At 43.8% G+C, this 22,139-nt stretch overlaps 1 protein-coding gene across 8 annotated transcripts in view; it reads left to right on the plus strand.

The window, feature by feature from the left end:
- Positions 1 to 2,385: 2,385 nt before the first annotated feature.
- LOC114697861 (nuclear autoantigen Sp-100-like) overlaps positions 2,386 to 22,139 on the plus strand; it is a 68,927-nt gene continuing 49,173 nt past the window's right edge. For 5 of the 8 annotated variants that reach the window (XM_028876197.2, XM_028876201.2, XM_028876200.2 and 2 more), the window contains exons 1-6: positions 2,388 to 2,527; positions 13,571 to 13,715; positions 16,136 to 16,304; positions 17,189 to 17,260; positions 20,048 to 20,113; positions 21,790 to 21,879. In XM_028876197.2, coding sequence (XP_028732030.1) covers positions 13,572 to 13,715; positions 16,136 to 16,304; positions 17,189 to 17,260; positions 20,048 to 20,113; positions 21,790 to 21,879 — 541 coding nt within the window. In that variant the 5' untranslated portion in view covers positions 2,388 to 2,527; position 13,571. Of the gene's footprint in view, positions 2,528 to 13,570; positions 13,716 to 16,135; positions 16,305 to 17,188; positions 17,261 to 20,047; positions 20,114 to 21,789; positions 21,880 to 22,139 lie in introns of all 8 variants that reach the window. The other 3 variants (XM_028876199.2, XM_028876205.2, XR_005092613.1) reach the window with 2 other exon arrangements.

A 22,139-nucleotide genomic window follows, 5' to 3' on the forward strand; every position in this document is an offset into this window, starting at 1 on the left:
TTTCAGTTCCCATCAAAGGGAGCAGAATCCAGGTCTAAGGAGAGTACTACTTGTAACAACCACTAGGGGGAGGTGCAGCTCTAGCTGGAGCCTACTCTGGTCAGAAAGTGGCTAGCTACTCCTTCTGAGAGTGATGATGGCTCAGTAAGTAGTTAGGAACAATGACTGCTCTTCCAGACGACTGGGGCTCAATACGCAGCACTCACATGGTAGTTAACACCTGAGTGTAACTCCAGTTCCAGTGGATCAGACACCCTCATACAGACATTAATACCAGAAACCACCAATGCACATAAAAGAAAAAGATTAGTAAAATAATAATGATAATAATAATAATGAGGAGAAGGAGAAGGAGGAGGAGCAGGAGGAGGTCACTAGCTCTTTCCTTGCTGTGTGGTGTGCACATGGCCAGCCACAGCGGCAGGGGACTGTGGAAGAAAGGCATGTGTAACATCAATGGGCTGCAGAGAATCTGGGTCTCCCCCCTGGATCCAGGAACCATGGAATCTCTGTCCTTGTCTACTCGATGACACAGATGCTAAACTGAAGTGCTATGGGTATTGATGTAGACAAGAGATAGGGCCTCCCCAGACATGAGGCCTGGACCAGCAAACTGCCTCCTCCTGCTGCATTATCAGGACCCTGGGCTTCTTCAAAGGTCTTTCTCATGGATAGTCCTCAGATCTTCAGAAGATGCCAGGTGGACCTCCTGTGTGCCCCTGTCCTTGACCTCTTCCTTCTCTGCATTGGAATCTCTTCCCATTCACACCTCCCAGTAGAAACATTCATGTTTCCTCCTCTATCTCCCAGCAGCTCATAAACTTCAAAGCTGTGACACCCAAAACTTCACATCCCTGACCTGACTCTGGGAGGCTCTAGGCAGAGGTCTGGCTGTTAGTGTTTTTGTCTCAGTCTCAACAGAGTCTCTCAGAGCCCAAATGTTGCAACTCAAAGCCCACCAGACCCTGGGGATAATTGCTTCAAGATCATGGAATTGCCAGAGCTTCCAGCCTCTGCAGTCACCTGGTTCGCAGGTAGAAGGGAACTTAGGGAGAGACAGACATAGGTTTAACAAGTTTAGAGCCTCATAGCTCCAGGTTTATCATTTTCCTCAACCTTGGTCATAATCCATCTGACAGATGGGGAAAATGAAGAGACAGGATGAGGATCAGAACACTGTTTGGGGCTAGAGATGGCTCAGTGGTTGAGTGCATTCTGCTCTTACAGAGGACCTGGTTCTGGTTCCCAGCACCCACATCTGGTGACTCACAACTGCTATAACTCCAGCTCCAGGGATCCCACACTGTCTTCTTGTATCATCAGCCACATGAACTCATGGGTACGTACCCCCAAACGGAAACATACACATAACTTAAAATAAAATAAAATCATTTCAAAATGTTTAGTCCTGACAGAAGTAGAGTTGGAGACATGGCTAAAATCTGAGACAATGGAAGGAGCCCTGAAATCTAACCCATGCCTGGCCTCAGGCTGGTGCTGTCAGTCATACCCACTCGAGCCCCACACCAGCCTGTCCTTGTGCATTTGAGCTAGGGGATGAGAGCAGAGCCATGGTCTGTGCAGATGAGAAGACTGTGAGAGACCTGACAGGGTGCAGGCTCACCACAGTCCACCTAGTTCCTCAGACAAAGTCTTTCCAGAAGGAGGAACAGAGAGGAACCTGAAGTATCCTGATGATCACTGAGGGGCTTCTAAGGACTCACTGGAGGTGTCTGTCTGTCCATCTCTCTCCACGTCCACATCTCAGAAGGGTGGACAAGTTCTTTGTCCTTATGCCATGGTGGCCACTGTGGCAGCTTCCTCCCACCCTTGACTTCTAGGCTGGGATGACAAGTCCTCAGAGACAATGCTCTGACCAAAGTGTCTAGCAAGTTGGGGGATCTCCCCCTCCATCCTCTCTTCCCTCAGGGTCTGAGGGAAGTCTTCTCTTGGTCAGGATCCAGCTCTGGCTTCTCCTGCTAGTCGGAGAGATAACTTGGAAGTGTCTGGCCTTCCTTCCCCATCTCTCCCACCCACGCCACTTCAGCCAAGGACCAGACAAAAAGTGGGGTCACAGTCAATCCCGGGTAAACTCTGCTCCCCTAGACACAGGGGTAACCGAGGACAGTTTGGGTTTCAGTGGAGGGCTTTTGTTGTTGTTGCTTTTGAGTTTTTTTTTTTTTTTTCATCTTTGCATAAAGAAGGTCACTCCTAGGAACTGGCCCTGCTTGTCACTGGTGGGCCCCTTGGTAATCCACTAGGTTCCCCCCTTTCTCCTCCTCCCTGCCACCACATTTCATGAAAGAAGGAAGGGCAGTATTTCGCAACAGCATATTTGAGATTAGAAAAATACTTTCGTTTTTCTTTTCCCCATCAGGGCGGAGTCCTCCCTGGTGAGTTAGTAGTCAGGCTGACTTCCTGCTCTCAGCTGTGGGCCACAACTGACAGTCTGGAAGCCTTTGAGGAGAGCAAGGGACCAGAGCTCACTCTCCTAGGTCCCAGGCAAGAGGAGCAGCTTCAGCAGCAGGTGGGTCTTTCTCCCTGTCTACCCTTGCCCTCTGACTACGTGGGTGATTTCATGTGTTGATTAAGTGGCTGCAGCTTCAGTCCAAACCTCGGACATGAAGAACTTTTGCCCTGGAGAAGAGAAGAGACCAGAGGGGTGGGTGGAAGAGACAGAGAGACACAGAGGAACAGAGGGAGAGACAGACAGAGACAGAGAAAGACAGACAGAGACAGAGACAGGTAGACAGAGAACACCTGGAGTTTTCATCACTGGGTAAGATATAAGGCCAGCTTGTCCCGTTGCACAGTCATAGCTTTCTTTGTGACCACTGCTCCGCTGTCAGAAGGTCACAGCTGTCAGGGACTCCTGGGGACCTCTGTGGCATGCTTCTGAGTTCCTCCTGAACTCTGAGTGCTGTCAGTCCGTCTGACTCTCTCTCTTTTCCTAAGTCACCTCAGGAAGAAGGTCAAATAGCCGAGGCTCAGTGTAAACAGCTGCCCTGCCCCCATCCTGGTCTCCTACCTGTCTGGAAGGACTTGTCACCTAGGAAGCTGTCCCCAGGGCCACTCCTGGTCTGAGCTCTCACTGTCAGATTTTGATCCGAGGAGACATAAAAGGCCCTCGGTAGCAAAGGCCAGGGCCAGCTGCAGGTTGATTTCCCTATAGTGTCTGTCCTGGGCCAATGACACCTCTCACATGGGACGGTAGAGCTCTGTGCTCCAGCAGTGGTGGCTCAGATGTGCGCTCAGAAACAGCGTTAGTCAGTGTCTGCCACGGCCAAGGAAGCCGTGCAGTTGTTCCGGTACTGCCGTGGGAACCGGGGCCTTCAGTATGCGTGACTCTATATCTCTGTTTTAAAGATTGTAGAACCAAGGTTTTGCTAAGTTACTCAGGCTGGCCTTGAACCTGTACAGGATCCTGTTGTCTGGGTCTTTTGAGAGACTGCGGTTTCAGGCCTGCACCATCAGGTCCATTTCATAATAGAATGTGGTTTATAAGCTGTCAAATCTTGTGGAAACACAGAATGAATAAAACCACTGTGCCCCCCACACACTCCATAGCTCCTAGTCTTGAGTTCAAGTTTCCTTTTTTTCTTTTCTTTTTAAATTTAAGGCAGAGTCTCTTGATCTTTTTATTATGTAGTCTAGGCTGTCCTAAACTTATTTATGTAGAACAGGTTGGCCTGAGACTCACAATACAAATCTGTTTCTGCCTCCCAAGTACTGGCACTAAAGGTGTGAACCTGGATCTTCCTTATATTCTGAAATATATTTACACTCCCCCCCTCTCAATCTGTGTGTGTGTGTGAGAGAGAGAGAGAGACAGAGACAGAGACAGAGACAGTCCCCCCTCTCTCTCAATCTGTGTGTGTGTGAGAGAGACAGAGACAGAGACAGAGACAGAGAAATACAGAGAAATACACAGAGAGCGAGCCATTAGGTCAGGTGCCTTTGGAGACCAGAAGAAGGTGTCAGATCCCCTGTAGTTGAAATTACAGATGGCTAGGAGCTGCCAGACATGGGTGCTGGGAACTGAACTCTGGTCCTTGGGACGAGCAGCCAGTGCTCTAAACCGCTGACCTATCTCTCCAGCCTCTTCAGCTTTTCCTATACTTTTCTGTGTAAAGTTTGTTTTCATAATGTGTAATGTGTATTTTCATTTTATAATAGTGTTCTGTGTTTTGAGCCTTAGATTATTTAAAAAGTAGGAACCTTTGTGAAGTCCTCACCATAATGCATGTACATTCGCTTGGTTCTTTTTACCGGTTACCTGCTGCTATTCAGATGACTGGTATATGAACCGAGAGATTCATAATTTTTATTGTGTTTACTTATGTGTGCATGTGTGTGCAGCCATGAATGTGTCATGGAGTCAGGAGACAACAGAGAGGAGTTGGTTCTTTCCTTCTACCTTGTGGTTTCTGGGGATCCAACCGGAGTCATCCACCTTGGTTGCTGGCTCCTTCATTAACTGAGCCATCTTGCCAGTCCTTACCCTGAGTTTAAACCAGTCTTCTTTTGATGGACATTTAGGTCACTACCACAGTTCACTGTCACCAGCAAGCTGTGAGAACAGTGGCCATACAGTGCATGTTGCTTGCTTTCACTTGTCTTGGGTCTAAAACAAACAAGAGTAGAGTTCCTGAGTCAAAGGGCAGCAGTGACCGCTTGTCTTTAGATGCTGCTCATGACCTGTGCGGAGGAGGCAGGGTCAGTGTGCTTCCCTGTCAATAGCAAAGGAGATGAGGAGTCCTCGCTCCCTCAGCCAGAGTGTGGGGCAGCAGAGACGCGTGTTTGCATTCTCCCTAGTAAGTGGGAACGGGCTGCTTCTCCTGTGCACGCTGGTCAATTCCCTCTCCTTCCACTGCTTTATTTTTCACCACCCTTAATCAGATGTTGGTCCTTCCTCCACATGTTTGCTAAATATCCGGGGAGACTGTGGAGATGATCCATCCGGTGTTGATATTTTGTGTATTTGCTGAGTTCTCTCTACTACAAAGTTAAAATTTGAGTTTCAGTCTTGACCTTGTAAGAAAAAAGCATCCTCAAATAAAGTGATACCAGAAGCCACTGACAAAATTAAACACCTCTTGGGTTTTACATTTCTGCTTGCAGAGCCTGGGTTTGAACCTAGAATTTTTGAACCTTTCTGCTTACCAGGCAAGTTCTCTACCACTGAGCTATACTCAAGACCTCTTTTCACTTTTTAATTTTGAGATAGCATCTCAATCAGTTGACCTTGAGACTGTAATTCTCCTGCCATAGCTTTCTGAATAGGTTGGCTTATAGGCCTGCCCCTCCAGGCCTGGCATGAGTTCTTGTTTGGTTTGTTTTGGCCACAGTTCTACAGTCTTCTAGAAACAGAGCTTAGTCTATCTTTCTTCAGAGAAGGTTTCTCTTCTTGTATCTGTCTTCACTTTTAGGCAAAAGTATTCTCTACTGGAGCCACCTCAGCCTCCCTGGTTCTCACCACCCCATGCTTCCCTCTTTCTGATTTGTAACTTTCCATCCTTAAGGGCTGTCTCCAACTCTTCCTCCATGACATGGACTTCATTTTTAGTATGTTTGTTTCTTGTCACTTCTAAAATTAAATAATTTTGTGGTTTTTTTGTGTGTGTTTGTCAATGCAGTGTGCATGTGTGTGTGAATGCAGTGTGTATGTGTGTGCGAATGCAGTGTGCATGTGTGTGAATGCAGTGTTATATGAGTGTGAATACAGCGTGTATGTGTGTGTGGATGCAGTGTGTGTGTGTGTGTGTGTGTGTGTGTGTGTGTGTCATGGCACATGTGCGGAGGTCAGAAGTCAGTGTGGGGTGGTGGTTCTCACCTCCCATCTCGTTTGAGGAAGATTCCCTTACTTGCCTGCTCCAACTAGGCTGGCTGGATGGTGAATCTTACACGGATTCTCCTGTCTCCATCCCCTATTGAGCTGCAGATGTGCTGGAATTGCAGACAGTCCTGAAACATCTGGCTTTTATGTGAGTTCTGGGGATTTCAACTCATGTCTTTACACATATGGTTCAAGCCATTGAACCACCTCCCTAGTCCTGACTTCTAATTTAATTTTAAAATTATTTTATTATTTTATGTGTATGGGTGCTTTGCCTGCATGTGTGTCCATGCAACATACCATGACTGGTGCCCCAGAAAGCCATAAGAGGGTGTCAGATTCCCAGGGGTTCCAGACACTTATGAGTCACCATGCGGGTGCTGGAAACTGAACCTGGATCCCCTGGAAAAGCAGTCAGTGCTCTTAACCACTGAACCATCTCTCCATCCCCTAAATTTCTAACTTTTGAAGAACTAGATTGGGATGAGGGGTAAAGTGGATCTCTTATGAGGGGTCTTAGGTTATCAACACACTTTGTAAGCTCTTCTGAAGGCTTTGTGTGTTAACTTCCTGCCCATCTTCATCCCCGTTTACTTCAGCTCTTGATCTCCACAAAGTGCTTTGAGGACAGTTTCCTAACGTCGGTCATTTTTCCAGATGGGGTCTTCCTGAGGCTTCCAGTCTACTGTCCTTTATTTACCGTGTGCTTCCTGTGGTTTGCAGTCCATCTCACTTATGGTCGGACCTGGGCAGCTCACACCACACTTAGCTTTCCACAGATGTAATCTGGGGATGTGTTTTTGTTTTCTATCTGAGGTTTTGTTTTGATTCCTATTGGTTTCTGAGGACATCATTGGTTGATCCCCAAGGGCCTCTACAGGTCTTTGTGTATCTGGATTCTTCTCCTCTTGGCCATTGACTATGGTGACCCCTCTGTCATAAAGCAGAAGGTGCCATCACAGTGTGTCCTACACAGTGAATGCACTGTGGATACTTTATGAGGATGATCCCCATGGGCTCATAGATGTGAATACTTGGTCATCAGGGAGTGGCACAATTTGAAAGGACTAGGAGGTGTGGTCATGTTGGAGTTAGAGTGTCACTGGGTGTGGGCTTTGAGGTTTCCAAAAGCCATTCCGAGCCCAAAGTCTGTCTCTTCCTGCCGCCTGCGATCCACATGTAGAGCTCTCTGCTCCTTCTCAGGCACTCTGTTACCTGATGACAATGGATTAAACCTCTGAAACTGTAAGCAAGCCACAATTAAATGCTTTCCTTTTTAAAGAGCTGCTATGACCATGGTGTCTCTTCAGAGCAATAGAACACTGACTGAGACATCCTGTGTTTGTGGGACTTCCTTTGCTGTCAAGCTTCCAAGCCACACAGCACAGAACACTTTGAAATGCGTTCATGGTTGACATAACCTGGGGAAACCACAGAACTTACCAAGAAGCAGTTCTAGCTTGGGCCGGCCCCTCCTCATGTTGACTGTGAAAACCACATGTAGTCTCTGACTGTGGTAGGGCTGAATTCCTGTACACTGCCACCCTGTGTGACTTCCGGTTCCTGTTTCTGTCCCAAACACCTATAAATAGTTAGACTCAAGTTTCCAGCCCTGATAATATAAAAATGGCTTGTCGTTTTTTCTTTTATTTTTTAAGTATAAAGTGGTTTTTCTAAAATTAGATTTTTCATTTTATTCTTTATGTGTATTCAGAGTGTTTTGCCTGTATTTCTGTGTGAATTTCTGTGTGATACACACATATGTGCTTGTTACCCTATACCACATAGATGTCAGAAGAGGGCATCAGATCCCCTTGAACTGAAATTATGGGTGGTTATAAACCACCACGTGGGTGTGAGGAATTGAACCCAGGTCCTATGCAAGAGCAAAAAGTGACTAACCACTGAGCTTTCTCTCCAGGCCCTGGCTCAAGTCTTCTGACTTTTAAGTCTCACAATCTCCCGCCTCCTCTCCCTTGTGCTTTTTGTTTTGTTTTCTGTGATTTTTTGAAAAAGAGTTTCTCTGTGTAGCCCTGGCTGTCCTGGAACTTGCTCTGTAGACCAGGCTGGCCTACGAACTCAGAGATCCGCCCTCCTCTGCTTCCCGATGCCAGGATTAAAGGCGTGTGCCACCACTGCCAGCCTGGCTATGTTCCCTTCTACAATGATTTAAACACGTTCTTCTAATGCTCATGCCACCTGTGTCACGTTTTCTCAGTAATGAGAGGAAGCAGAGGTGTCTGGATTCCGCCCTCACTACAGTCCTCGTGGCCGTCAACTGATTGAAGCCGTCTTCCGTAGTTTATAGCTTGAGTTCTGGAAACAACCTGTGCGGTTCTTTTTCCTCCCTAAGATTTTTCTCCTACATCTTTATTACAATCTGTCTTTATTTTATTGTTGTTTTACTTTTATGAATCCCATTTAGACTTTCCTGAGTTTGTAAGTTGATGTCATGTATCCATTTGGAAAACTCCCCAGTCATTATTTCTGCGTGTATTACATTCCTATATTTTTGGTTGTGAGCCTAGCCTTTAATGCCTGAGACATCTCTCCAGCCACACACACACACACACACACACACACACACACACACACACATTTTATTCCTTCTATTTCTATATCTTTCCTTCTTTCTCCTTTCCTCCCTTTTTCCTTCATTCCATTGTCTTACAGAGTATTAGGTTTCTTTTCTTTTGAAAAAAGATGTCTTATTTATATTTTATGTATGTGAATGTTTCATCTGCACGTACATAAGTGCACCACATGTGCGCTTGGTGTTCACAGAGGGCGCAACAGGGTGTCAGGTCCCTTGAAACGAGTTACAGATGGCTGTGAGCCACCGTGTGGGCACTGGAATTGAACTCATATCCTCTGAAAGAGCAGTAAGTACTCTTAACCGCTGAGCTCTCTCTCCAGCCCAGAGAGTAATGGTTTCATTCTGACATTTCATGCAAGTGTATCAGTGTTTACCTCTCTAGGATTGAAGGTACGAGGGAGGTTCCATGTCCAGACTGTCTCTTATGGTTTTTCCTGAATTATTCCCATTTAAATTGTTTATTCTGTGTTAGTTGGAGGTTTTCTGTTGCTCTGTCTTCTGGATTGCCCCTTCACCAATAGTGTGTTGTTTAGTTTTCCTATTCTTCTCTTAAAACCTTCTATCAAGTTCAAGGAACCTAAGAGCTGGACAGATGGTTCAGCAGTTAAGAGCACTGGCTGCTCTTCCAGAGGACCTGGGTTCAATTCCCAGCACCAATCTAGTGGTTCACAATTGTCTGTAACTCCAGTTCCCAATTTGACACCTTCTTCCAACCTGTTAGAGCATTAGGAAGACATGTGATGCACAGACATACCACGGACAAAATACCTACACACAGAAAATAAAATAAATACACAGAAAATAAAATAAATACACAGAAAATAAAATAAATACACAGAAAATAAAATAAATACACAGAAAATAAAATAAAAAAAAAAAAAAAAAAAAAAAAAAAAAAAAAAAAAAAAAAAAAAAATAAAATAAATACACAGAAAATAAAATAAATACACAGGAAAAAATAAATACACAGAAAATAAAAACAATACGTTAGAAATTTTGCGGTGCCTCTGAACTTCCTGAGACAGCTCTCTGACATGCTTTTTCCCAATGCTTGTAAAATTATTTTTATTTACTTTGGAGGTGTAAATTTTTCAGCTAAACTTATAAAAACAAAACAAAACAAAAAACACTTTTGCCATCCTCTAGAAGTCATCTGTGGTTAATATATTATGTACCCCAATATATTGTGTACCCTAATAAAACTTACCTGGGGTCAGAGAACAGAACAGCCACTAGATTAGACATAAAAGGCCAGACAGTGGTGGCACATGCCTTTAATCCTAGCATTCCAGAGGCAGAGATCCATCCCAGTCTCTGTGAGTTCAAGGCCACACTAGGAACAGAGCCAGGCATAGTGGCACACACCTTTAATCCCAGCACTTGAGATCTCATGTCTTTGCTTGGGCAGAACATTTGCCTTTAATCCCAGGATCTGAGATCTCATGTCTTGCTTGGGAAAGACACACACCTTTAATTCCAGGAAGTAATGGCAGGAACAGAAACGTATAGGTGTGAGGACCAAGAACTAGACCTTTTAAGCAGTTCAACTAAGGCCCTTTAGAGTAAGGACTCAGAGGCTCTTGGACTGAGGATTTCCTAGAAGGCTTTTAAGCAGTTCAGCTGAGATTCATTCAGGTGCAGACTCAGAGGCATTCAGTCTGAAAAAACAGGATCAGCTGAGGAATGGCGAGGTGAGGTTGGCTGTGGCTTGTTATATTCCTCTGATCTTTCAGCGTTCACCCCAATATCTGGCTCCAGGGTTTTTTTTATTAATAAGACCATTTAGCAATTCATCTTGCAGTCATCGGCACAAATGAAGATCTTACAACACTTACAACAACAGAACATGATGTAAACTGTTTAAATTTGAAAGTGGTGGTTCCTGCCTGCAATCCCAGCACTTGAGAGGCTGACAGGGGGTTCTATCAGTCTGAGACCATCCTAGTCTACAGAGTAGATAACAGGCTAATGTGGGCTACATAGTGAGTTAGTCTCTCTCTGTCTCTCTTAAAAGAAAAGGAATTTTTTAATTTCATTTCAAAATATATCATCTTGTATGTTGATTTTGTTGTTATTCTTTTCAAGACAGGGTTTCTCTGTGTAGCCCTGGTCGTCCTGGATCTTGCTCTGTAGATCAGACTGGTCTCAAACTCAGAGATCTGCCTGGATCTGCCTCCCGAGTGCTGGGATTAAAGGCGTGCACCACCACTGCCTGGCATATGTTGATTTTTGTATCCTGTGATTTTACTGAATCTATTAATTAGTACTAATGTGTGTGTATAAAATTTAGGATTTTCTATAAATAATAATGTGATTTTCAAACAGTTTTACTTATTCTCCCTCCCTCCTTCCCTTTCTTCTTCTCTCCTTCCTTCCAGTATAGTATAAAGAGAGAATTTGAGAGTGACACCCTTTTCTTGTCCCTTTCCTTGTCCCTGACCTCAAAGGGAAAAAGCTCTCAGCTTTTTGCTCCTGAGAATAGTATTATGGCTTCCTCATATATGATCTTTATTATACTGAGGTACAGTTCTTTTAGGCTGAATTTTTGAGAGGTTTATCTTTTATCATGAGAGCATGCTGAGTTTCGCCCAATGCCTTTTCGGCATCTGTTGATGTGATACAGTTTACTTTTTGCCTTCTATTAATGTGATGTAGCCCATTTACCCATGTGCAAATGTTGAAGCTTTCTTGTTTTGCTTTATCCAAGTGGGGTGACGTGAAATGCCTGACGTTTGTGGAAGGGTTTCTGGGTTGGTCTCCTGTCCATGGATTTTATAAACTAGGCTCAGAGGACAGACAAGTTGACAGTTTACTTTCCTTAGCCATGAGTACCAAAGCCATTCTCCGCAGTTAGGAAAGTGTCAGTTTGGTTACATATTGTGTCTGTGACACAGGCTGGCTTCTTCTGAGCCTGGACAGAGACACTGTTTGGGACCCTTAGTCTGTCAGGGCTAGAAGCTATGCTCTGAAGTTAGGCAGGCTGCCAGGGTGGCTGTTGGCCTAGGTGAGGCCATAGGCTAGGCTCTGAGCCAGGTATTGGGCTGCTAAGATGGGTGGAGCCAAGGCTGTGCTCTGCCAGTGAGGCAGAGCCAATATATTGTCCTGGGGAGTAGGCTGGCTCTGGGGCCACACTGGAATGCTGGCTAGGAAAGGCTGGTCAGCGTGATCCCTGGACAGACGGAGGCAGAAGCCTAGCACTGCAGATGAGAGCAGCTGACTGGGCTCTCCCATGGGTGCCACTGATAGAGGAGACAGCTCCATCCCCAGCTCACATCCCTGCCCCATTCTTTGTTTTTCAGTGGTCCACTGCTGAGTCATTCAGTGTTCCTCACTGAGCAAAACAGATGGCGTTCTCGGGAGCTGTATGTTCCCATTTGCCTCTGTTTCCCTACTAGAGAGAAACCTTAGATTCAGGGTCACCATCTTGCTAAGGCCTGTTCCAGCCTGAGGAAGGGGCAATGCAGTCAAAGTGGAACTGTTTCTCTTGCCCTTCTGATGTGGGTTTTGTGGCCCATGGGTAAGGTTCAGTCTCATCCTTCAGTTATTGTGTATGTGAGGATAGTTGCTGGTCAGTTCTTCTGTGTGGGGATTAAAGTCATAGACATCCTGACATCAGCAAGATGTCTTTTAACCTAAGGGCTATCTGTCACCTCCTGACATTCCTGTTCAGACCGTGGAAACATCCAATCATACAGTGTCTTGTTTAGGGTTTCTATTGCATTGATAAAACACCATGACCAAAACCAATCTGGTGTGGAAAGGGTTTTTTTGGCTTACACATCCATATCACAGTCCATCATCAAAGGAAGTCAGGAACCTAAAGGGAGGAACTGAAGCAGAAACTATGGATTAGCACTGCTTCCTGGCTGGATCAGTTTGCTTTCTTAAATACCCCAGGACCACCTGTCCAGGGGAGACAATCCCATGGTGAACTGGACCCTCCCACATCAATCACCAATCAAGAAAATGCTCCACAGACTTGCTTATAGGCAATACAGATGGAGGCATTCTTTTTTCAATTAAGGTTCTTCTTTTCAAATAACTTTAGCTTGTGAAAAGTTGACAAAACAAACAAACAACTTTTAAAAACCCAAACCAACCAGGACACAATGTGTGTTTGTCGTTCACAGTATCTACCTTTTCCCACTCCAGAGGAAAAATGCAGCCCGACACCTTTATCAAGCTGCTCATCTTTTCGGATATCCATTTTCATTTTTTGACAGTGTTTGGAGTATAATTTATTTGCAATAAAGTTTACCCATTTGAATATACAATCCAATGACACTTCACAGAGCCATGCAACCAGCACCACAGTCCAGGTTTGGAACTTTGGCTTACCCATCCCCAGAAGAGCCCTTCACGGATGTGTGCAGTCCATTCTTGGTCTCCTTAGTCCACGCAACCACTTATACGTCTGTCTCTATAGATTACATCTCTGGGCACTTCATAGAAATGGAACTATACATTGTGTGGCCTTCTGTGTTTGGCTTCTTTTGTTAAGAAAATATATCTTTGAGATTTATTCACGTTGCAGAATGTATTAGCATTTTGCTCCTATTTATTGAGAAATAATATTTCATTGTATGGATTGTCCATTTTTATTTTTCTACCCTCCAACTAAAGGCTATTTTTACTGTTCCCTATCTTTTGGCTATCAATAATGCCACCAGAAATATTTGCATATAAGTTGGTGAGAATATTCCCTTTCTCCTGTATGAAAAGAGCTAATAGTGGATATTTTGAATCATAATAACATTATGCTTAACTTTATTTTTTGTAAGTGTGTAGATGTGTAGTATAATGCATGTATGTGCAAATGATCACATGTGTGAGGGCTTATGTGTGCAGATGCACATGTATGTGTGTGCACATGTGTGTGGAAGTCAGAGGTTGATGCTCAGAGTCTTCCTCCATCAATCTCTCTCATATATAATGGGGCAGGGTCTCTCTCACTTTACACAGAGCTTGCCAATTTATTGGAGTTAACTCATTTTATGTTGGGGTTAACTCAAGACCACATATCTATGTAGGTTAGTTCTTTACAGTCTTTCTTTCATATATAAAAACTATATTTTCCAGAAGCATGTAATCTAATAGTCCTGATGATCATTTTCCCATGGTATTTCCTCCCCCTCCAGGATGTCCACAGAACAGCAGGACCCAGGGAATTTCTTTAAGCACTTCAAAGCACATAGAGTGAAGATTTCTATTGCAATAAAAACGCCATTTCCTTTTTTTGAGATCCTCCGTGACACCGAGCTCATCACCGAGAAAATGTATGATGTAAGTGAAGTTTGTTACGTCTTTACCTGGTAAACAAGCTCCAGATGAAGTTACACTTTGATATCTTGGAACAAAACTGGATGACTGGCAGGTTTTCAAGGTTGCACTTAATTTTTACAGAAAGATGTCATTTGTTACATGGGTGCATGTGCTTGTGTGTGTGTGTGTGTGTGTGTGTGTGTGTGTGTGTGTGTTCACATAGGTGCTGGTGCCGACAGTGTTCAGAAAAGAGTTCCAGATTCCTTGGAACTGGAGTTACAGGCAGTTGTGAGCCATCTGATGTGAGTGCTGAGATTCAACTTGGATCCTCCATAAGAGCTACATGCATTCTTACCATCTTAGGCATCTCTCTAGCCCCTGAACTTAATATTTGACAAAGGATTATTGACAATGTTTTCATAGGAGTGGGTATAGATATAGTCACAATAATAAACACATCAATTATGAATCAGAATTCTGCACTCAGGTTTAAAATCTGGGTTTCCCGTGAGTGATACTTATCATGTCATTATTTCTGGAAGTGTTCTCTCCAGGTATTAAGGGAGAGGAGAAGCAGAGGCCTCAGGATATGGTCCTGCTTCTGTCTGAGGGAAAGGTGTTCTATGGTCCCTTCTGGAATCAGGGTGAGTATTGTTGAAGATAAGCCAGATCAGAACAGGGGTTCTCCATAGACTTTCAGAGTCTTATGCATTTTACACCATGTAATTCATGCAATTAAAAAGTAAACTAAATTTAAAACAAATAAACAAACTAAAAATCAAAACGGACTTTCATTTCCTGTTGAATTATCACTGAACTGACTTAGAGATATTTCAGTGAGCACATTTTAAGTTAATAAATGTCTATTTTTTTAGCAGAGCAGTGGTGGTGGACTCCTTTAATCCCAACACTTGGGAGGCAGAGATAGGTGGATGTCTGTGAGTTCAAGGCCAGCCTGGTCTACAGAGTGAGTTCCAGGACAGACTCCAAAGCTGCAAAGAAACCCTGTCTCAAAAAAAAAATGTTTATTTTAAAACCCTAGATATAGAACATTAATCCCTACAGAGTGTCTTTTTAGAACAAGTCTGTAAAATGTCTTTATTTTCATTTTGTGTGTATGAGTGTTTTGTGTTTGTGTATATATGTGCACCACGTATGTCCGTGGTGCCTTTGGAGGTCAGAAGAGAGGTCACCAGATCCCCTGGGACTGGAGTTACAGATGGTCGTGAACCACCATGAGGATGCTGGGAATCAAAACCAGGACCTCAGCAAGAGCTGCAAGTGAACTCAACCACTGAGCCATCTTTCCGCCTCTCTAGGTTTTTGTTTGTTTGTTTTGGTTTTTTGTTTTGTTTTGTTTTTTGCCTTATTAATATGCTGCCATCCGTAGAGTTTAGAGTCACAGGGAACAGACATCTGATTTCCTACAGGCCAATCAGTACTACTGGGAAGAGAGGAGTTTTCCAGTTCACAGAACAGATTGACCATCTACCAAGAGAGTTCACCTTTATTTTTTTTTCTTTTTTGAATGCATCTATTTGCTGGACAGTGGTGGTGCACACCTTTAATCCTAACACACGGGAGGCAGAGCCAAGTGAATCTCTGTGAGTTCGAGGCCAGCATGGCCTACAGAGCAAGATCCAGGACAGGCACCAAAACTACACAAAGAAACCCTGTCTCGGAAAAAAAAAAAAAAAGAAAAAGAAAAAAAGAATGCATCTATTTTTATGTCTGTGTACAAGTATTTTGCCTATATGTATGTGTGCAAACCACTTGTTTGCCTGGTGCCCATATTGGCCAGAAAAGAGCACCAAATCCCTTGGAAGTGATGTTACCGGTGTTTGTGAGTTATCCTGTGGGTGCTAGGAACAGAACTAGGATTCTCTGCAAGAACAGCAAATATGCTCAACCATGAACCATCTCTCCAGCACCTCCATACTTAAAAAATATTGCATTTATTATTTATTTACTTGTGAGTGGTGTGTGTGTGTGTGTGTGTGTGTGTGTGTGTGTGTGTGTGTGTGTTTCTAGTGTATGGGCATATATGTATGAGCCTACTGCTGTGCATAGGTGCAAATCAGAGCACAGCTTATGACCAGTTGGTTCTCCCCTTTCACCATCTGAATCCCAGTGACTGAACACAGACCATCAGGATTGGTGGCAAGTGCCTATGACCCACTGAGTCATCTCGCCTTTGTTAACCCTTACAAAAAGCGGTCCTTATTACATGTCATAAAATGACGGTGGGAACACAAAGTCACTAGTGAGTATTTTCTAAGAGAAAATATTTATTGTTTCATGAGGTAGTCATGCACATATAAAGCTTTTTATTAGAGGCTATGTAGGTAGGGATGGAGGTACACTAACTGTAATTGTTTCCTAGGGTTCTTCTGTGACTTGGAAGCCTGCACTTCAATTTTCTCCATTTAATATCATTTAAGGATTTTACAGATTCCTGTATGAACCGGGTCCCTGTAAAAAAAGTGGTCTACAGAGCCCTGGACGTACTGGAGAAGAAATTTGACCTAGAGGTTCTGAGGGTACTGTTCAGTGAAGAAAACATGAAGGCATACCCTGATTTGGAATTAATTGCCAGAAGTTTTGAAAATGGTAATTGGGTTTGGCATCACCCTTTGAGATCATCGTCCTTTCTTCCCATCCTCAACAACCATATATTAAGCATCTACCATGTATCACGTATTGCCCAATGAAATCAGAGATGTACTTACTAGTTTAAAAAACTAACATGTTATGCATCATCACAAAACTTATATCTGAGGTCTGCTAGACTGAGTATTTAGACCAACAGGACCATGAGAGCCCCACCAGCATCAGGACAGGAAGAATAGGACAGGAAGCACTGAGTCCCACTAGCGGATCACTGCTGTCTCTCTACAGTGGAGCCCTTATAATGATATACGTAACGGTCCCGCTGGTGACTACCACCCATCTTGAGTGACAGCTCAGCTCTGGGTTGCAGGATCCATCTTAATTTAGTATCACATGCTCATAGAAATCAACAATGTGTGAGCCAGTTCTTCAACCCCATCTGGTCCATCTTTAAAGCCTGCCCATCATAAAGCTTCCCTCTGGTATGTGCCAGATTCCAGCCTTGTATCCAGGAAAGCTCCCTCTTTCTTATTATACTTGTGACAGCCTGGAAGCCATGTTTTGCTTCTGTTTTCTTCTGTTTGGACATATACCTTCCCTGCCCTCTGAGCACTGGAAGAGGAACACAGTTTATAGTGTGTCTTCTACGTTTTTATTCTTGACCTTGGGTGTCTCCTTTCTGTATGGAAAGCATAAAGTCTCCCTTGTGGGAGTCTTCTCTCTCCCAGAACATGATGGATGAACTTTGTCATGTGGGACCGATTAAACTTAGGGTGATTGAAGGATTGGAATTCCTAAATGTGTAATTTGGAAATGCTGTTCCTTATCCCTGCTGGAGATCTCTAATGGCTTCCTCCTCTTCTTCCCTCTCCCTCCCACTTCAGTCTCACAGAAAAAATTGTGTTTCCATGGAAGTGATAGAGGGTACCCGAATTCCCAGCTATGTCTTGAACAAGGTAATTACAACTGGAGAAAGTTTCTTCTTGCTGCAGAGAATAGGCAATGAAGGGGATCATTAGCAGAGTGTGACTCGGGGAAGAAACAGAATGCATGGGGGGAGTTGGTGTAAGCCTGGTGTTAGCTTTTCTGTCCTGGGACAAATAATTCCGGAGAAGCAGGACACTCAAAACTCTGAGGTAGGAGGATTGTGAGTTTGAGGCCAGCAATTTTGCATAGTAAAACTCTATCAAAACCAAAACAGATACCTGGGAAGTCAATTGATTTGGGGTCATGATTTTAGATACTTCAGCCCGGATGGTTTGACCTCACTACTTAAGACCTGTGGTGGGGCACAGCATCAAAGCAGGGGATCGAGGGGGGCAAAGCTGTTTGCTTCATGGTGACCTGGAAGCAAGGAGAGAGAGGATGTGCCTGTGGTCCTTCAAGGATACACCTGCAGTGATCTAATTCCTTCCACCAGGCTCTGCCTATTCAAGGCACCACTCACACCTATTAGTGCCATTCTGAAGGGCAGACTTCTGTTACATGAATCCTGGAAGAAGGGGGCACTTGAGATCCAAACTGAGCAGCTTGTAATGGGATGTAGGATCCTGGCAGAGCAACCTTGACAACTGAAGGTCAGCCTGATACCCATGACAAAGGAACCTGAGCCCAGTGTCTGTGAGCCAGACTAAAACAGACTAACTACTCTGAAATGATTGTGATTTATAAAAGCCCCTGAAGGAGATGACCAATATGGAGCCATGAAATTTGAAGCAGTAGGGCCCATGGTAGCATCAAAGAGTGAATGCTTTTTAAGGGAATGTTCCTATTTTGTGTCAGCCCTCACATGCACTGGTCTCCCACATAGGATTTATGGTGGGTGAGTTTTCCCCACACCAACCAACTCTCCAGACACCAGCAGGGTGTCTTATGATGTAATCAATTCAGACAAAGGCCTCAGTGCCACAAGCCAGCCACCCACTTCAGATGCTAGTTACAAGTTCCAGGTGTGACCCATGCTTCTGTTCAACTGGACATAAATCAGAGGCTACTGTGCCCTCTCAGGCTACAGAACGTGTTAGCATAGCTCATGAAAGTCAAGGAAACATTAGCTCACAATTTATTAGAAAAGTTATAGCTCAAAAATAGCCAGCTTGGGTGAGGGAATGTGGGGAGAAGACTCAGTTGGTCAAGTGCATACAAGCACAAGGGTCTGACTTGGTCCCCTAAGATGGAGTAAAAAACAGGTCAGACACAGGGGCAGAGGCTGTTATCCTGGTACCACGGAAGATCGGAAAGATCCCTTGAGATCACTGGCCAGGCAAATCAATGAGGTCTAGACCAGTGAGAGACTCTATCTCTAGAAAAAGAGGTCAATGTCACCTGAGGAATGTCACCCAAGCTCGTCCTCTGTTCTCCACACAAACAATAACCACATGGGAGGCAGACACCCCAAGGAATAATGGGGAGAGAACACAACACTCTCTTCACACCCCTGGATTCCACCCTTCTACCACTATGGAGTTTGTCAACCCCAAATCTCTCTGATCAGAGTCACTTAGGATTTTTAATAAAAGTTCCATCATACAGGCATGATCGATAAAAATCATTAGCCATGTCATCAAGTCAACTTCTATCTCTTCTCACCTTAGAGGGTCAGCATTCCAATGCTGTCATCATGTTTTGTTCCCCTGGCAACCAGCCCTCATTCCTAAGGGTTTTCCAAACCTTACCTCTTTAATGCACACTGCGGTGTTACTGAAGAAGGCTGGCTATGACAGCGGTGTATTGACTCTCTTCTCCCATTTATCACTTGGGACTTGGGAACTCAACCAGGATTTGGGAGCACTGGACAGAAACAGGAGGTGAAGACCAAAACTAGCATTTCTTAGTATGTCACAGTGTCATACTAGATGGATTCAAACATGAGAAATGTTGTTGAGAGCAAAAAAATATTCCAGAAGAAAGGTATATAGAGGAAGACACACATCAGAGGTGGTAGAGGTGTGGGAAGAGCACACAGATTCTTTGAGAGACAAAGAATGGAAGAGGGAAGGAGATAAAGAGAGCAGAAAGAATCAAGGACAATGGCAAAAGGAGCCATGTTGTTAGTTTCTTGCTTTGGTTAGCATCTACTCTTGTTAGTATCTACCCTAGCTGGTATCAATTGTTGGTATCATTTAGATGCCCAGTTTATAGGTGAGGAAGCTAAAATTGAGAGAGACCCTGTGTTCATGGGGTCAAATGAACAAGCAAGAATCCAGGTACACCAGGAGGCAGAGTCTATGTTCTTGACCATGTACTGATAATCTGTTGGAAAACATGAGACAAAGGTGGGGGGGGGAGAAAATACAGGAAGGAATAGCAAGAATGGGAGGAAATGGAGGCAAGTTGTTAGTGAGTCCTCATGAGAAGGCCAGCAGAGATTAGCCATCAGATACAGAAGGGGAGGCTGTTTTGTGAAAGGAGATATAGTCCAAAGACCACTAGAATCTCAGGTAAGGCCACTGAGCAAGGAAGTTGTGGGGACACGTGCAGGCATCCTTTAGGCAAGGATATGAAGATGGGTCAACCACCCACTGCTAGAGTGGCCCAGGCAGAACTTTACTCAGTCAGAGCTGACTCTTACAACCTACTCTCATGACTGAGTCTAACATCAAGAATCAGGCGGGGTGGGGTTGTCATCTCCAGATGGGCTCTGGATTGATGCTTCAAGGGGCCCTTCATCTTTTGCATCATAGAGACAGAACAGAATATCCTGCTTCAACTCCTGAAATAAACATCTAATTTTTGCTCCTTAGGACCTGGTGACAGCTGTTCTGAAGAAAGCCTGACCTTGTCACCCGCCGCCTCCTCCTCATCTGATGGTCTGTTCTTATTGACTCTATAAATGTTGCTGTCTCATCCTTTGTGACCTACTTTATTTTCTGTTGATGTGATGAAACACCATGACCTAAGACAATTTGGGGAGGAAAAAGTTTAATTTAGCTTACACTTTATAGCCCACCATGAAGGGACATCATGAGAGGAAATAGGAGGCAGGAACCGAAGCAGAGTCCATGGAGGAATGCTGCTTACTGGCTTGCTCCTTGTGGCTTGCTCAGCCTGCTTTCTTATATATCCAAAGATCACCTATAAAAGGGTGACACCACCCACAGTGGCCTGGGCCCTCCCATGTCAATCATTAATCAAGAAAATGCACCCACAGACTTGCCTACAAGCCAATCAGAGGGAGGAATTTTTCTCAATTGAAAGTCCCTCTTCTTAGATGATCTTGTTTCCTTGACACACACACACACACACAAAAAAAAAAAGCTACCCCACACAGCACACATGTGGGTTTCTCTTTCCTTGTGTTTCTGATGCCCACAACATTATCTGCATTTGTAGTTTCTCCAAGTTCAGGGTTTAAATATTAGGGTCTTGGACTCTGGGTTACCTAGAAAGATTTCATCCTCTGAATGTTTTGCCCATATTCCTGAATTTACAGTTGTCTGTCTGTCTGTGCCTTGCTTGACTGACTAGATATAGCCTACATGCTCTGATCTTATGTCCAGTGGGTGGTTACAGAGGTGCAATGAACACATTCCTTCTGTAAGGCAATGAATTTTCCCCTTCAGGTTCAGCTCATAAGATCATGGCACAACTGAACCTCCCAATGATACCTCCACTTGCCATCACCAGGGTAACAGGTTGAGAGTCCCTCTCTAGACAAGATAGATCACTGAAAAAAAACTTTGATTATTTATTTATTTATTATCTATCTATCTGTCTGTCTGTCTATCCATCTACTTGTTTATTGGATTTTTTTGAGACAGGGTTTCTCTGTGTAAGTCTAGCTGTCCTGGAATTTGCTCTGTAGACCACACTGGGCTAAAACTCAGAGACCCACCTGCCTCTACCTCCTGAGTGTTGGGACTAAAAAGGCATGCACTACAATGGCCTGGCTCCCTTTGATGTTTGAATTAATCCTTGACCTTCCTTAATTTAATAATTGTTTAAACTATTACTTATTTAGAATATTCTAAATTTGAGGCATTGATTATAATAATTTTCTTGTCTGCTAAATTGATACAGGTATTCTTGCATTTTTCTTCTCAATAACTTTAAAATAATGATGTATCATCCCATTTTTCAGAAGACACATTTCTTTTCATGGGATCCAATCTTTCACCTAACTAAGTATTTGTATTCAATTGTGCTTTAAGATCCTGGCAGATTAGGAATGTCTGGGTTGAAATTCTGTCTCTGTGACCCTAGACAGGTTATCTAGCCTCTCTGGACCCTGGTGTCATCTCCTATATGGTGGGATGTGACAGTGGTACATGCTCCAGATGGATGTCAGTGACATCATGAGAAGCATTCACACTGGAGTTTGGTACTCCATCTCTGTTGTGTGCATTTCTTGTTGTTACTGATTCACTGACCAGTGTCATTTGTACCTGCTTCCAGAATCTAAGCTTCTCACATTGCATTAAATGGGGATTTTCTTCTCTCTGGATATCTAACATGGATACTCACGATGAAATCAATTATTCCTCAGGCTGGAGAAATAATGATAGAAGAAATACCACACTCATCCAGGGAAATCAAACTGAGAACCATCAATCCTCCGGCTTCCAGATTGACAATGGTATAACGCAATAATGTTTATTTCTTTATTCCATGACTCGTCTTTGGAAACACATCCCTGGCACTTTGGAAGTGTTACTATGTGACTTTCAGAGGGGATGTGTCATTTAAGAAGAGATTTCTTAATATTAATACAATATTTTTAAATGCTTTCAAAGGTTTATTTATTTTTGTTTTATGTGTGTACATGTTGTCTGCATTTATGTATATGTACCATGTGTGTCCCTGGTGCCCTCAGAGGCCAGAACTGGAATTATAAAG

The sequence above is a fragment of the Peromyscus leucopus genome, chromosome 13 (genome assembly GCF_004664715.2).
Source record: "Peromyscus leucopus breed LL Stock chromosome 13, UCI_PerLeu_2.1, whole genome shotgun sequence".
Classification (NCBI taxonomy): domain Eukaryota; kingdom Metazoa; phylum Chordata; class Mammalia; order Rodentia; family Cricetidae; genus Peromyscus; species Peromyscus leucopus.